Raw genomic sequence first — 14,669 nt, forward strand, 5'->3', positions numbered from 1 at the left:
AAACTTTTTAGTCTGCAATTAATAAAACTAAAAAAAGTTTATGAAGTGTAAAAATGAACAAATATATATGCTATTTAACTATCTTGCTTTATTTCACCTATAAGTAGAATGCATGTTACTGTGTTTGTTTTGAAAAAAGTATTTAAACTATCATACCTGAATTACCTTGTCTACCTTCAAGTCTTCGAGAGATGGATAGAGAGACATTTTTGCAGGATTCTTCTAAAGAAAAAAAGAAAGTTTTATTACTCTGATGTCATAGAAATTGAAATAGTGTACACAGCTAGCCACAGACACATAAACATGTAGAACTATTTAACGCAATAAAAAAATTTAAATTGCAAAACATATTAAAAAATAAGAATATATAGGCCATACTAAGTTAGCTGATACTTAATTACCAAACTACCTCTCCTCCCCTAATATTATTATTGAACTATATCCATCACCGATTTTTAAAATTCAAGTAAAAGTCCCTTCATTTTACAAATTTAGAAAATCAAATAGAATAGTTATGTGACTTACTCCTAACTTACACAAGTACTTGCAACTTAGGCAGGACTAGGAAACTACCCTTAGTACAATGCCCTTGGGCACTACACAGCTACATTTCCTTCTAACAATAAAAGCCTAAAAGCAGATCATATGTAGTATCAATACATGAAACCTCTATTACTAAGAAAAATATATACACACATATATGTATACAGAAGAAACTGTATCAACTGCTAACAGATTTTTCTTCAGAAGACAGATGGTAAAGGAGTGAGGAATAAGGGAAATTTTTACTTTTCATTTAAAATACTTCTATATTAAGTAGAAGTATGTTTAGTTATAAATTGCTTTTTGTAATAATTTATAACACAATTCTCTAAATGTATTATATGAATATATATTTTAAATTTTATTTAGCTGTTTTGAGATGAATACCTGATACTTTCACTCAACCCAATAAAACAGAATATATGCTAAACTGGTATACGGTTTAATGTAAGATTCTTGATTCAGGTATCAATTTATTACCTCCCATTTCCAAATGCACTTCTTATTGCTTTCTCTCCCAAAATGGAGCTGAGCTCTTTCAACATTGCTCTGTTACCAGCTGGCATGATGTTAAGCCTTGTCAGTAGAGGCAACTGGAGGTACACTGTAGGAGGAAGAGCTTTTCTCTTCATGGTTTCCAATGTACTACCCTAGCCAGACTCCTGCAAGGAGTAGTTTCACAAGCATGCAGAAGCTCACCCCAGCACTCTGTTGAGTAACTCTGCAGCAGAATGCCACCACCAAGGAATCTCCCCGAGCAGCTTTCTCAACCCCTTCACGTGGCTTCTGCAGCAAATTCCAAGGTTCAGAATGCCAGAGGGAGAATAAGTTCCGGAAGCATGGTATCCGGCAACTTCACCATCTGCCAGTGACATCTGTCCCCTCTTCAACCAGACCTGAATCTCAGCCCCAGTATGGTTAACAGCCCTAGAGTTAGTGGTTACTTAAGTCTGCTCTTACAGTATTCTTCAAAGTTGTCTTTACTTCTTACAAGTCAATTTCTATTTCTTCAATCATGTTATAACTAATAATTCTGTGTATTAAACCTCCACTGTTAAAATCACTATATGGTCTCTGTCTCCTAGTTGGACAGTATGAGATAGTTTTTTTTTTTAATTAATTCACACACTCTAAAATTCAGCCTTTCAAAGTATACAATGCAATGGTTTTTAGTATATTCACAGACTTCTACAATCATCTCCACTACCTATCTTCGAATATTTCCATCCTCCCCAAAAGAAAACTCATGCCTCCCCATTCTACCCTCCTCCCAGCTCCAGGCAACATACGCTTTCCCGCCTCTGGATTTACCTGCTCTGGATACTTAATCTAGAATCTTAGAATATGTGGCCTTCTGCATCTGGCTTCTTTCACATAGCATATATTCAAGGTTCATCTGTGTTGGAGCATGTATCAGTATTTCATTCATTTTCATAGCGGAATAATATTCCATTGTATGAATACCACATTATATTTATGCTGTCACCAACTGATGACATTTGGGTTATTTGCACTTTTTGGCTATTATAAATAATGCTGTTAAAAATGCCAATGAGCATTTGCATTGTTAGCAAGTAATATGTAAGTTTATATACTTTTTTAATAAATGCATCTTTAATTCTCTTGGAATATAGCTAAGCATGGAACTGCTGGGTCATATGGTAACTCTAATACCATCCCCTTGATAATTACAGGATTCAACATATGAATGGAGGGACACAGTCACAAACATTCAGACCATATCATAGACCACTATCACATATGATTTACAAATACTTTTCTTATTCTGTAGATTGTATTTTCATTTTTCTCATAGTGCATTTTGCAATATGAGGTTTTTAATTCTGACGAGGTTGAATCTATATTTCTTCTTGGTTGCTTACGCTTTAGATATAACATCTAAGAACCTATTGCCCAACTCAAGGTTATGAAGACTTACCCTTATGTTTTCTTCTAAAAATGTTATGTCTTTAATTCCTACATTTATATCTTTGATCTATTTTATGTTAATTTTGTACATGGTGTGTGGTATAGATCCATATTCATTATTATCCATGTGGAAACCCAGTTATTTCAGCACCACTTTTTGAAAATAACATTTTTGAATTGTCTTCGCACCATTATTGAAAATCAAGTGATCATAACTGTATGCACTTATTTCTGCAATCTCAATTCTATTTCACTGATCTATATGTCTATCCTTATACCAGTACCACACATTCTTGAGTACTGTACATTTGTATTAAGTTTTAAAATCAGTTAATGTGAATCCTCCCACTTTGTTCTTTTTCGAAATTGTTTTGGCTATTCTAAATCCCTATCAATTCAGTATCAGTTTTAGACTCAGTATATCCATTTCTGTAAAAAAATAAATAAAAGGTGTCCTTAAATCCGAAGTGAGTCTCTTATAAACTGGGTATAGCTGGCTCTTGGTTTTATTTTTGCTAATCCATTCATCCCCTCTATGTCTTTTGATTGGAGAATTTAGTACATTTAAAGTTATTACTGATAGGGAAGGACTTAGAATGACATTTTGTTAATGATTTTCTATCTTGAAACTTTTGTCCTTCCTTTCCTCTCTTGCCATCATGCTTTTTGTTTCATTGTTTTGTTTTTTTTAATAGATATGCTTTGATTCCTTATTTTTGTGTGTGTATTTTCTATAGGTATTTTCTTTGTGGTTACCATGGAGCTTACATAAAACATCTTCTAATAAACCTATTTTAAGCTGATTAACTTCAACTGCATACAATACTGCTTCTTCTCATCCATCCCCATACTGCATTACTGATGCTACAAATTTCATCTTTTATATTGTGCATCTATTAATATTTTTATAGTTATAGGCACTTATACTTTTGTCTTAGACTTATATATCAGAAATAAGTGATTTACTCACCACCATTACAATAATATGCAGGTCTGTATTTGTCCATAGCTTTATCATTTAATTTTATATTTTCATGTTGAACATCCTTTTGTTTCCATTTAACAGACTCCCATTAGCGTTTAAGTCAGATATAGTGGTGATGAACTCTCTCAGATTTTGAGAATCTTATTTCTCTTTTACTTTTAAAGAAAAGTTTTGCCACATACAGTACTTTGCTGGCAGTTTTTCTTCCAGCAGTTTGACTATATCATCCCACTTCTTTCTGACCTGCAAGGTTTCTGCTAAGAAATCCACTTAGAGTCCCACAGAATCTCCTTTGTACATGACAAGTTATTCTTATCCTGTGGCTTTCAAAATTCTTTGACAATTTGAGCCGGGCGCGGTGGCTCACGCTTGTAATCCCAGCACTTTGGGAGGCCGAGGTGGGCAGATCACGAGGTCAGGAGATCGAGACCACGGTGAAACCCCGTCTCTACTAAAAATACAAAAAATTAGCCAGGCGTGGTGGCAGGCGCCTGTAGTCCCAGCTACTCAGGAGGCTGAGGCAGGAGAATGGTGTGAACCCGGGAGGCGGAGCTTGCAGTGAGCCGAGATTGCGCCACTGCACTCCAGCCTGGGCGACAGAGCGAGACTCCGTCTCAAAAAAAAAAAAAAAAAATTCTTTGACAATTTGATTACAGTGTGTTTCCATGTAGATGTCTTCGGATTTCTACTCTGGAGTCCATTGGGCTTCTTGAATCTGGATGTCCACTGCCTTCCTTCAATTTGGGAAGTTCTGGCCATTATTTCTTCAAATAAGCTTTTTGCTCCTTTCTCTTTCCAACATATGGAACTTCCATACAATCTACGTTGATAAAATTGATGCTGTCCCATTAGTACTCTAGGCTGTCTTCATTCTTTTTTTATTCTTTTTCTTTTTGCTTCTCTGACTGGATAATTTCAAATGACCTGGCTTCAAGTTCACTAATTCTTCTCCTTGAAAAACACTGCTGCTAAACTCCTCTAGTAAATCTTTCAATTTGGTCAAAGAAGCATATTGCATCTGTTACAATGTTTGTTTGGTTCCTTTTTACGTTTTCAATCTCTACATTGATACCATTTCGTTCATGCAGCATTTTCCTTGGGTCACTGAACGTGTTTATGGTGGTTAGTCTGAATTCCTTCTGAGATAATGAAGATATCTGTTTCCTTAAAGTACGTTCCTGGATATTTTGACCCTTTGATTGTGCTATGTTTCCCTATTTCTTTGTGTGTCTTTTAACATCATGTTGGGATCCAACCATCTGAAAAAATATCACCCCTCCCAGTCTTTGTGGACTGGCTCTGTACAGAGAAAGATCCTCACTGATCAGCCTGCCTAGAGATTCTGCATGCCTTTTGAACCTTTCCTGAGGATGCTTCTTCTCGACCAGTGTGTATAAATTCTCAAGATGAACTTGTTGGTTTCCTTTTTCAGGATCTCATAATCTTTTGCTCCCTGTGCTATCTGTCTGTGGTACTTCAGGTTCTCTGGAGCCGCTGCAAGCCACCCAGCTCTCTTGTTTTCAGAGGCCTCCAACCTGGTGCCCTTTCCTGCCAGTGGGCTTTTAGAGTATGTCCACTCCTGCCTGTGCTCCAAGTCAGGTGAAACAGAAGCCAGTCCCTTGGGGGTAGCTCTCTGAAGTGCTGAAATGCTGGACACATACTCCACTATTCTCTCCCCAACCCCTTTCATGGCACACCTAGGGACAGGCTGCGGAGCTGTATCATCCTCTGTCTGCCCTACCATAGGTCCTCTAGAGCAGCAACAAGTCTTCCAGCTCTCTGTTGTTCTCAGTGGCTCCCGGGCACCTGGAATACACCAGCCCCTGTCAGCTTTCCAAGATAAGCAAGACAGAAGTCAGTCCCTCAGCCCACTGAAAAGGTGAAACACTGGACACACATTCTAACTCTTTTGTCTCCCCAAGGAGAAGCCAACAGTTGAGGATTTTCTCCTGCTGGTTTCATGCTGAGGGAGGGGGAGGGACCATGGTGAGTGCCTGCTAATCTAAACTGTCAACTTTGTTTTCAATGACCTTGCAACCTGGTGCCCTTTCCTGTCAGAACTTATATTCAGGCAAAATAAAAACCAGACCCTTGGGCAGACCTCTGAAAAATCTGAATGTCACACATATGTTTCAGTCTTCTCTTTCCCCCGCCAGGGAAAAACCAGGAGCCTGGAGTTTCCTCTTGCTCATGCCATGCTGAGCCAGGGGAATGAACTATGGTGAGCAAGTAGGATGGATTTTCCTACCATCTTCACTGCAGCTGGTTTACTGCTCACCTAGAATGCAGGAGCCTCTTAACTAGTTTCCGGATTTCTCACAAAGAGGTCTGGTGTGTGTATTGTTATTGAATCAGTATTTCTGTGGGGAGAAGAAGCATATGAGCTTTCTATTGCACCTTCTTGCTGCTATTACACATCTTTTATTTGTTTCTTTTCTAATTTCTCTGGCTATAATCTCCAGTACAATGGTGAATAGTAGTGGCCTGGTACAGTCCTTAAGGAAAAAACAGAATCTGGGTTTGTGGGAAAAAAAAAAAATCACATTCCTGAGAGAGCACTATCAAATATGGTTTAATTGTATTAATCCAGGACAACAAAGTGAATTATCTTCTTTGGGTTCAAAGGATCAATTTCCTAGCAGCCTTTCCCTAAACACAATTTTTTGCCTTATTTAAACTTTCAGCCATTCTATCAATATAAACAAAATGCATATGATATATAATATACAAAATGCAAAGCAAGTTGCAATATCAACAACCAAAATGCACTGAAAAGAATGTTACCTGACCATCTAATATTATTTCTATCTTTGGTTTCTTTTTTTGATTCTGTCACTGGCTAACTTCAAAATCCCACTGTTCTCATGAAAAATGAAGTGGTTTCCTAACTTTTCTCTCCATAGAAGTTTCTCTTCAAATAAATATTAACTGAAGTTGTCTGAACAACTCTTGAGTTAATTCACACACCAGCAACTCAAGCCTAGAAGAAAAATGGACTTTCAAAATTTTTTTTAAATAACAAATATTACCGTAAGTTACATTTCTGAAAAAAGTAAGTTTCAGGTTTGCTTTAAGTGTATTGATCTTAATTAACTCTCACTATTTTTTAAATCACAAAGCATTCCTCAATTTTACTTTCTTGACCCATTTCATTAAATTTCTTTCCAAGTATTAAAACGTTGTAGCTGCAAACCACTGCTTATTTGCCACCCAGGTCACGTGCTTCCATGCCTGCATATTTTTGTAAAAGGTGCATTCTCTTCCAGGAATTCTTCCCAGGACTTCTCCACCAATCAAAATCCTAGTTAGCCTTCAGGCCTAGGTCAAGTGTCACTTCTTAAAAGAGGGTGACTTTGATGGCTTCAGTTGGATATTATTTGCTCCTCCCAACTCCTCTCAACTCTGCCTTAGATTATAGCTAGTATATGTTTATCTCCACTACTTAAAGGCAGGACTCACATTTAATTTATTTACACAGCATAAATGCTTTTTCCTCATCCTCAAAGATATCAAATGTAGCTGGGCGCAGTGCCTGTAATCCCAACAGTTTGGGAGAACAAGGTGAGTGGATCACTTGAGCCCAGGAGTTTGCGACCAGCTTGGGCAACATGGAGAAACCCCATCTCTACAAAAAATATAAAAAACTAGCCAGGGACAGCGGCACATGCCTGTAGTCCCAGCTACTCGGGAGGCTGAGGTAGGAGGACCACGTGAGCAAAGGAGGTTGAGGCTGCAGTGAGCTGTGGTCACACCACCACATTCTAACCTGGGTGGACAGACTGAGACTCTGTCTCACCAATAAAAAAAACTTTTTAAAAAGATACCGAATGTTAGTATTTTGACAAATGTCATCAAAACAACAGTAAATAAGATATCTTTAAACACTTATTGAAAAGATCAAAATATTCTTAGGGCAAGTCTGTACTTTTGAACCTAGCAGTGTAAAAAGCCTTCCAGGAAAATGATAAATGCTTTATTTTTCTGAAGGGCTCCATTAAGTCACTTGTACATTATATTTAAATCTTTGACCTAATGGGAACTGTCAGAAACACAGCCCTTTTTCAAGAACCACAAAGCTACCTCTGGGAAATCCTTCTAATTGTGGCTGGAATTTTATAATGACCAATAATGAGGTTTAAGAAGATTCTGAAAGTAACTATTACATCAGTGTAAGAATCTCATTTTACCTCATTTGCAACTCTTATCAAACATTATTATTGTACAAACTAAAGAATTTTGTTTCTAGGCTTTCTTTCGAGCTGAGTAATCACTAAGAAGATAAAACTCCCACTACTCTTTAAGAGTTTGATCAAAACTTCCTGACCACTACAGCTTTTTTCCACTGGCCTAATTCCTTGGAAAGAAATGGTACTGCCCACATACCCTTTGACCAGGTTTGGCCCACACTACATTATTTGCAATCTCTGTGACTCACTTCATGCCTTATGAAAGGCCCCTAAACTCAATGTATCTCAGGCCTCAGAAATAACTCCCAAATAGTTTCTATTAAGAGATCTTTCAGTGGCTGGGATAGTTTCGGACTTCTTCAGAACACCAAAAGGCTATTTTATATATATATATATATATATATATATATATATATATATATATACACACACACACACATATATATTATATATGTATATATATTATATATATATACACACATGTATGTATGTATTTATATATTGTCTGCCTCAGTACCAAGTTTCCCATTTGTCCCTCAACCCCCTCAGGGCAATATCAGAGTAACCTCCTAGAAGTCTTTAAATATGTGTACAGGACAAAGGTACTCAACTTAAATACTGTACGTGATATTTTGGAATTCTAGTTTATTTGTTCTCTGGACACAATATTCTGATTAATGAAGTAGGAAACACTGGCAAAGATTTCCAAATAATATCACCTAGAATGGCAATACTCATCATTTTCTTAGTTATTAACCTCACCCCTTCTCAAACCACCAACTACAGCTGGCCTCCCTTAAAAATGACATGTGACTGTTTAAGGTGAAATAATGTTTATTTGCTTCTTTTAATCTAAGCTATTAAGACAGGAGTTCCCAACCCCCAGGCCATGGACCAGTACCAGTCGATGGCCCATTGGGAACCAGGCCACCCACAGCAGGTGAGTGGCGGGTGAGCCAGCATTACCACCTGAGCTCTAGCTCCTGTCAGATCAGTGGCAGCATTAGATTCTCATAGGAGCAGGAACCCTATTGTGAACTGCGCATGCAAGGGATCTAGGTTAAACGCTCCTCGTGAAATAGTTTCATCCTGAAGCCATCCACCTATCCCGTCCGTGGAAAACTGTCTTCCATGAAACCAGTCCCTGGTGCCAAAAATGTCGGGAACCGCTGTAGTAAAAACATCTTGGGATAATAAAAATTTAGGACGGCAGAATCGTTGATTTTTTTAAAAAATTACATGACAGTTGATAAGCAATTAGTTGAATTAAAAAATGTTGCCTATTTCAACTACTGATATCTTCAAAACCAGGAAAATTTAGAGTAATAATCTGGGTTTCTTTTGTTGAAGCAGTTATTAAAATTTCTAGTAAAGTTGTGTTTCATTATCTCTTCAATTTCACTTCTGTGAACTATTCATAAAATGACTGAAAAATGTAAAAATAAAAGTATCAGGCCAGGAATCGTATGGCTCATGCCTGTAATCCTAGCACTTTCAGAGGCTGAGACAGGAGGACTGCTTCAGCCCAGGAGTTCAAGACGAGCCTGAGCAACACAGCAAGATTCCGTCTCTTAAAAAAAATAAAAACTAAAAAATGAAAAAATAAAGTGTCCATTGGACCCAGATAGTAAGCATTCCAGATGGCTCATACATGAGGTCTAGAAACACAATTTGATATATCCTAAGCAGTCTTCCAGAGCAATGTTTCTCAATCTGGCTAATCATCAGAGCCAAATTACCCGAGGCTCTAGTTATTATAAAAACAGCTTCCTGGGCAGACACAGATTTCATGGAAGGACTTAGGAACTCTTCTTTTTAATAAGTATCCTGGGGGTTTCTGATGATCAGCCATTGAGAAGTATGTCCATATGAAGTCCACTCTAAGTAGAATAATTAATCCTTACCCATAGGATTCCATTTCTCACCTAGTGAACCGGCAAAAATCCAAAGTTTGACAACATTCTCTGACAGCAAGGCTTTGAGAAACACTCATATACTACTAATGGGAGTGTAAACTAGTACAATTACCATGGAGAGTGAGTTTGCAGTATCTTACCGAAATTCTAAATTCAGATACCCTCCAACTCTGCAGTATCACTTCAGGTCTCAAAACCTGAAGTGTAAAAATATATGTGCACAAACGAAGCAACATATGTAAAAGTTTATTCACCGCAGCACTGACTGTAACAGCAAAAGACTTGAAAGCTATCTATGCTGATATTAGAAAAGCTCCAAAATATTATCACTAACTGGAAAAATAAGAGCAAAATGTGAAGAAGTATATAAAATGTTAACGTTTGTGTTAAAAGCAAGGAGGCAAATACAGCTTATATGTTTGCCTGTGTAGATATAAAATTTGCCTAGAAAACCTAAGAAATGTGAAAAAGTTGCCTGCCTGCCAGAAGGAGACTTGATACTATATATCTTTCTATGCTGCTTAAATTTTGAGACATGTGACTGTTTACCTACTCAAAAACAATACATTTACAAAAGATGTTGGCAGCACTTGAAAAGAAATTAATAAATGCTAACGTAACTATTGCTAAAAGTAGAAAGTATTTTAAAGTTATTTGGGGGCGCTTTTCTTTTTTAGAATCTCTTGGCATTTAATACCTATAAAAAGTTCCCAAATCTGGCAAAAACAGGGAAAATAGTTGTGTCATGCTCATTTTAAGAAACTCTTTAATTAAACAGTACATTAAACCGGCAACCATTAGCAAATTCTTCCCCTTTTGTTCATCTTTTTCCCCTTTTTACATCTTTTCCTATAATGCCCAAAAGTAAAAGTTAATGTCTCCAAAGTTAAATTTAGTTTATAATGGAGTGACTATTTACTGACCATTTTAAAAGTCATTCTACTTCTTTTTATTCTGTGCCACAAACCACTTGATTTATAATATTTATGTGCCATTTAAGGCACAAACTTTATAGAATTAAGTTGGTAACACAGAAGACAAAAGGACGCATTTTCTACCGTTATCCCTCAATCTTAAACAGGAAAATAAAAAGACTGAACAAATCTGAGTTTTAACTAATCATTTAGAAATCAATTTAATTTAAAAGGCCCGCAGTTTTAAATTTACCTTGTTTTTCAGGGTAAATTTCCTGCTTTAATCAACTATTTCTTTTTTAAACAAGCGGATGTTAAGAGTTTGGTAAGCCGATCGTACTTTCTAAGCAATGTACGTAATGGAAAAGGTAACCGTAAATGTGTATGTGGTTATACAGACTAGATAATCTACAAACTCCTTTCAAAAATGGACACATTAGAAGACTCCATGACTCAAAAATCACCACTTTGGTAAAAGTGAAAACTTTCCACATCCATATGCCCTCCCTTTCCCATTATTACAAGGAAATCCTGAAAGGAAGGCTCTGAGTCATCAGATCTCTGGGGTCAGATCTCAGGGGTATTTCCTTCTAAACACACCCTACTGGAAACGTTTCTCCCTCAGGTCCAACTTCTCCAGGAAAAAGCTCAACGCAAACAACCTCTCCCCACCCCCTTCCAGAAAAAGTCAAGACTTCTCCCACTAAACAAACACTTCCTTCCTCCTTTCAAATCCAGGACTTTCTGAATAACCCAAAAGAAGGGTGATTAAATATAGCGCTAGAAACGCCGAGCACTGGGAGGAACCGTGGCCAGAGGCTCTTTCTTAACTTATCTCGAGATCTTATCGAGGAGAAAACAAGGATCGAGAGACGGTCCCAGGAAGAACCCCAGAGCTGGGGCGGGGGCTGCCGGCGTTCACTCGGCCGGGCCTCCGGGCTCTGCCAGTGCCAGCCCCAGCCCCAGCCCCAACCCCAACCCCAGCCCCAGCCTGGGCAGGAACCCGAAACCCGCGGGGTCGCGGCAGGCAGAGCGCGCTGCTCCCGCAAACTTGCCCCGCAGCCAGCAGGGCGCAGGGAGGGGCGCGGAGCCCCCTGAGGAGAGGGCGTCGCCGCTGCCCCGCGAAAACGGCTGCGACCAAGATGCAGTCTGTGAAGTGGCTCGGGGACCGTCACGCCTCTGCCCCAAGTCCCCGCGCCCGGGACTTGGCACCGGTGTCCCTCCTTCCCCCCTTGGCCTCTCACCTGGCCCACAAGGAACCGCTCGCCGCCGCCGCCTCCGGTCACTGGCACGGACTTCTGAGGCCTGAGGGTAAGAGAGCGGCGCGCGCCCGAGGACCGCCCCCGAGGCGCGTCATGGCACCGCCCCCGCCTTCAGCCCGCGCAGGCGCACGGCGCCGGGTCAGGTGATCCCGTCCCCAAGGTAACGGGGCGGTAGGGATAAAGAGGCCTGGGCGTGGGTCGTTCCTGCAGCTCCAGGTATCCGGCAAAGTAGAGCGGTCCATGCCGCCCGCTGTCCGCTGCCCAGCGGTTATGCTCCCAGTCTTCTCCGCTCTTCGGCAGTTCGTGCCCGCGGGCCCCGTGCCACCCACTCACTACTGAGTGTATCGCAGCTCACAGTCGCTTGGTTCTTGTCGCCTCCAATTCAAAGAGGTCTCAGGAGCCCGTGTTCCCTCTTAGGATGCCTTCGACTTCCACAACTGCTGCCCTAGTCTCACTCTCCGCTTGCTGTACCTCTCCACTATAGACTCAGAAACGTTCCTCTCACGACCCTGTCTCAACTCCTGCTTTATTTTTCTGTTGGAAATGTGGATGTTGGTGGTGGGGGGCGTATTACTCTGTCCACCTAAGCTAACACTCCTTCGCTGTTGAGAGTTATGTGTGGTGCTGCGCAAAAGTAATTGCTTCCCAGTACAAAAACATAACGATCATTTCTTGAGGGCTGATTTTGTGCCAGCCATAGCACTACGAACTTAATGTATAGTGTTATTGGTCTTCACATCAGTCTATGAAATAAAGACATCCCATTACAGACAAAGAAACTGAGGCACAGTTTACCCAAGAGTAATCATGGTTACCATGGAATACTGTAGAGTCCTTGACAAAATAGCATTTACAAGCAGTTTATTTCTAGCTAAATTAGTGCCAGAATAATTTAATATGTGGCAAAACTAATAAAAATCTGAGTGTAAAAGAGGTGACAACTAAAGATGAAAACTTTCCCCTCAGTAAGGTTATAGTCAGGCTGATGAAATGGACATTTAAAAATAATTACAAGGTAGATTGGGAAGGAAGAAATAAAACTTTTTGCTTTCAGATGAGATGATTATCTAACATAGAAAATCCGGAAAAAATTGACACTCTTCGCCTAAAAAAACAGAATGAAAAGCAATTATAGCAAGTTTGCATGAACAAGTTTAAAACAGGCTCATTCTAAGCCAAAATGCTTGGGACCAGAAATGTTTCCAATTTTGGATTTTTTTTTTTTTGCTTTTGTAATATTTGCATTATATACTTATGGGTTTACCATCCCTACTCCAGAACTCAAAATGCTCCAGTGAGCATTTCCCTTGGTCCTCAGGTCAGCACTCAAAAAGTTTCATATTTTAGAGTAGTTCATATTTTGGATTTCTGTACTAGGAATAGTCGACCTGCATACATGGTCTGTTGTTTTCTTATATACCAGCAATAAACAATTGGTATTTGAAATTAAAAACACAATAACCACTGACATTAGCACCAAAATAAAATGAAATATTTAGGTATAAATCTAACAAAATATGTAAAAGGTTTATACAGGAAAACTACAAAGTTCTAATAAAAAAAAGTTCCAATGAAAAAAACTACAGAGTTCAAAGGAGATCTAAATAAATTTAAAGATATTCCATTTTCATGGATAGGAGTACTTGATATTTAACTGTCAGTTCTGCCTAACTTAATCTATAGATTTGATACAATCTCAATCAAAATCCCAGCAAGTTATTTTGTGGATATTAACTGATGCTAAAGTTTATATGGAAATATGAAAGACCCAGAAGAGCCAAACCATTACCAAAGGAGAGGAACAAAGTCAGAGGCCTAACAGTACCTTAGTTCAGGCTGTTACAACAAAGTGCCATAGATTGGGTGGCTTAAACAACAGAAATTTATTTCCCACATCTCTTAAGTCTGAGAAGCCCAAAATCAAGTTGCTGGCAGATCTGGAAATCTGGTGAGGGCTCACTTTTGGGTGTGCAGATGGCAGTCTTCCCACTGTATCCCCACATGGCAGAAAACGAGACAGATAAAGCAAATTCTCTTCTATCTATTCTTATTAGGGCATTCATTTCATTACGAGGGCTCAACTCTCATGAGCTAATTATCTCTCAAAAACCTTAGGTCTAAATACCATCACATGGGAGATTAAGCCTCAGCATATAAATTTTGGGGGGACACAAACATTCAGTCCATAGAAGTACTCAACTTTGAAATGTACTATAAAGCTATAGTAATCAAGAGAGCGTGGTATTGACAAAAGAATAGACAAATGGATCAATGGAACAGAATACAAGGCACAGAACTTGACCCAAACAGATACATTTAACAGATCGTTGGCAAAGTAGCAAAGGACAGTCTTCTCAATAAATGGTGCTGGAACAACTGGACTTCCACATGTAAAAAAAAAAAAATTGAATCTAGACATAGACTTAACACCCTTCACAAAAGTTAACTAAAAATGGATCATAGACTTAAATTTAAAAGCTGAACTATAAAACTTCCAGAAGATAACATAGGAGAAAATATAGATGACCTCAGATTTGGCAAAAAGATTTCAGATGAAACAACAAACAAATGCTCAGTGGAAGAAAAAGTTGACAAGTTGGGCTTTACTAAAATGAAAAACTTTTGCTTTGTAAAAGACAATGTCAAGAGAATGAGAAGACAAGCTACAGACTGGGAGAAAATATTTGTATGAAACATGTCTGATAAAGAATTTGGGCCAAGTGCAGTGGCTCACACCTGTAATCCCAGCACTTCGGAAGGCTTGGGTGGGAGGATTGCTTGAGCCGAGGAGTTTGAAACCAGCCTACGCAACACAGTGAGACCCTATCTCTAAACAAAAAATAAAATTAGCTGGATGTGGTGGCAGACACCTGTAGTCCCAGCTGCTTGGGAGGCTGAGGTGGAAGGATCACTTGAGCCCAGGAGTTTGAGGC

The 14,669-nt window shown here is 39.0% G+C and overlaps 1 protein-coding gene across 7 annotated transcripts in view; it reads right to left on the reverse strand.

The window, feature by feature from the left end:
* The window catches only part of SDCBP (syndecan binding protein), a 30,235-nt gene extending 18,400 nt beyond the window's left edge, over positions 1–11,835 (reverse strand). For 2 of the 7 annotated variants that reach the window (XM_032759719.2, XM_032759717.2), the window contains exons 1-2: positions 11,719–11,835; positions 157–219 (exon numbers count right to left, since the gene is read on the reverse strand). In XM_032759719.2, the coding sequence (XP_032615610.1) occupies positions 157–207 (51 nt within the window). In that variant the 5' untranslated portion in view covers positions 208–219; positions 11,719–11,835. Of the gene's footprint in view, positions 1–156; positions 223–3,442; positions 3,506–11,718 lie in introns of those variants that run through there. The other 5 variants (XM_032759718.2, XM_032759716.2, XM_058444657.1 and 2 more) reach the window with 4 other exon arrangements.
* Between the last annotated feature and the right edge of the window lie 2,834 nt (positions 11,836–14,669).

Source organism: Hylobates moloch, unplaced genomic scaffold (genome assembly GCF_009828535.3).
Source record: "Hylobates moloch isolate HMO894 unplaced genomic scaffold, HMol_V3 SCAFFOLD_9, whole genome shotgun sequence".
Lineage (NCBI taxonomy): Eukaryota > Metazoa > Chordata > Mammalia > Primates > Hylobatidae > Hylobates > Hylobates moloch.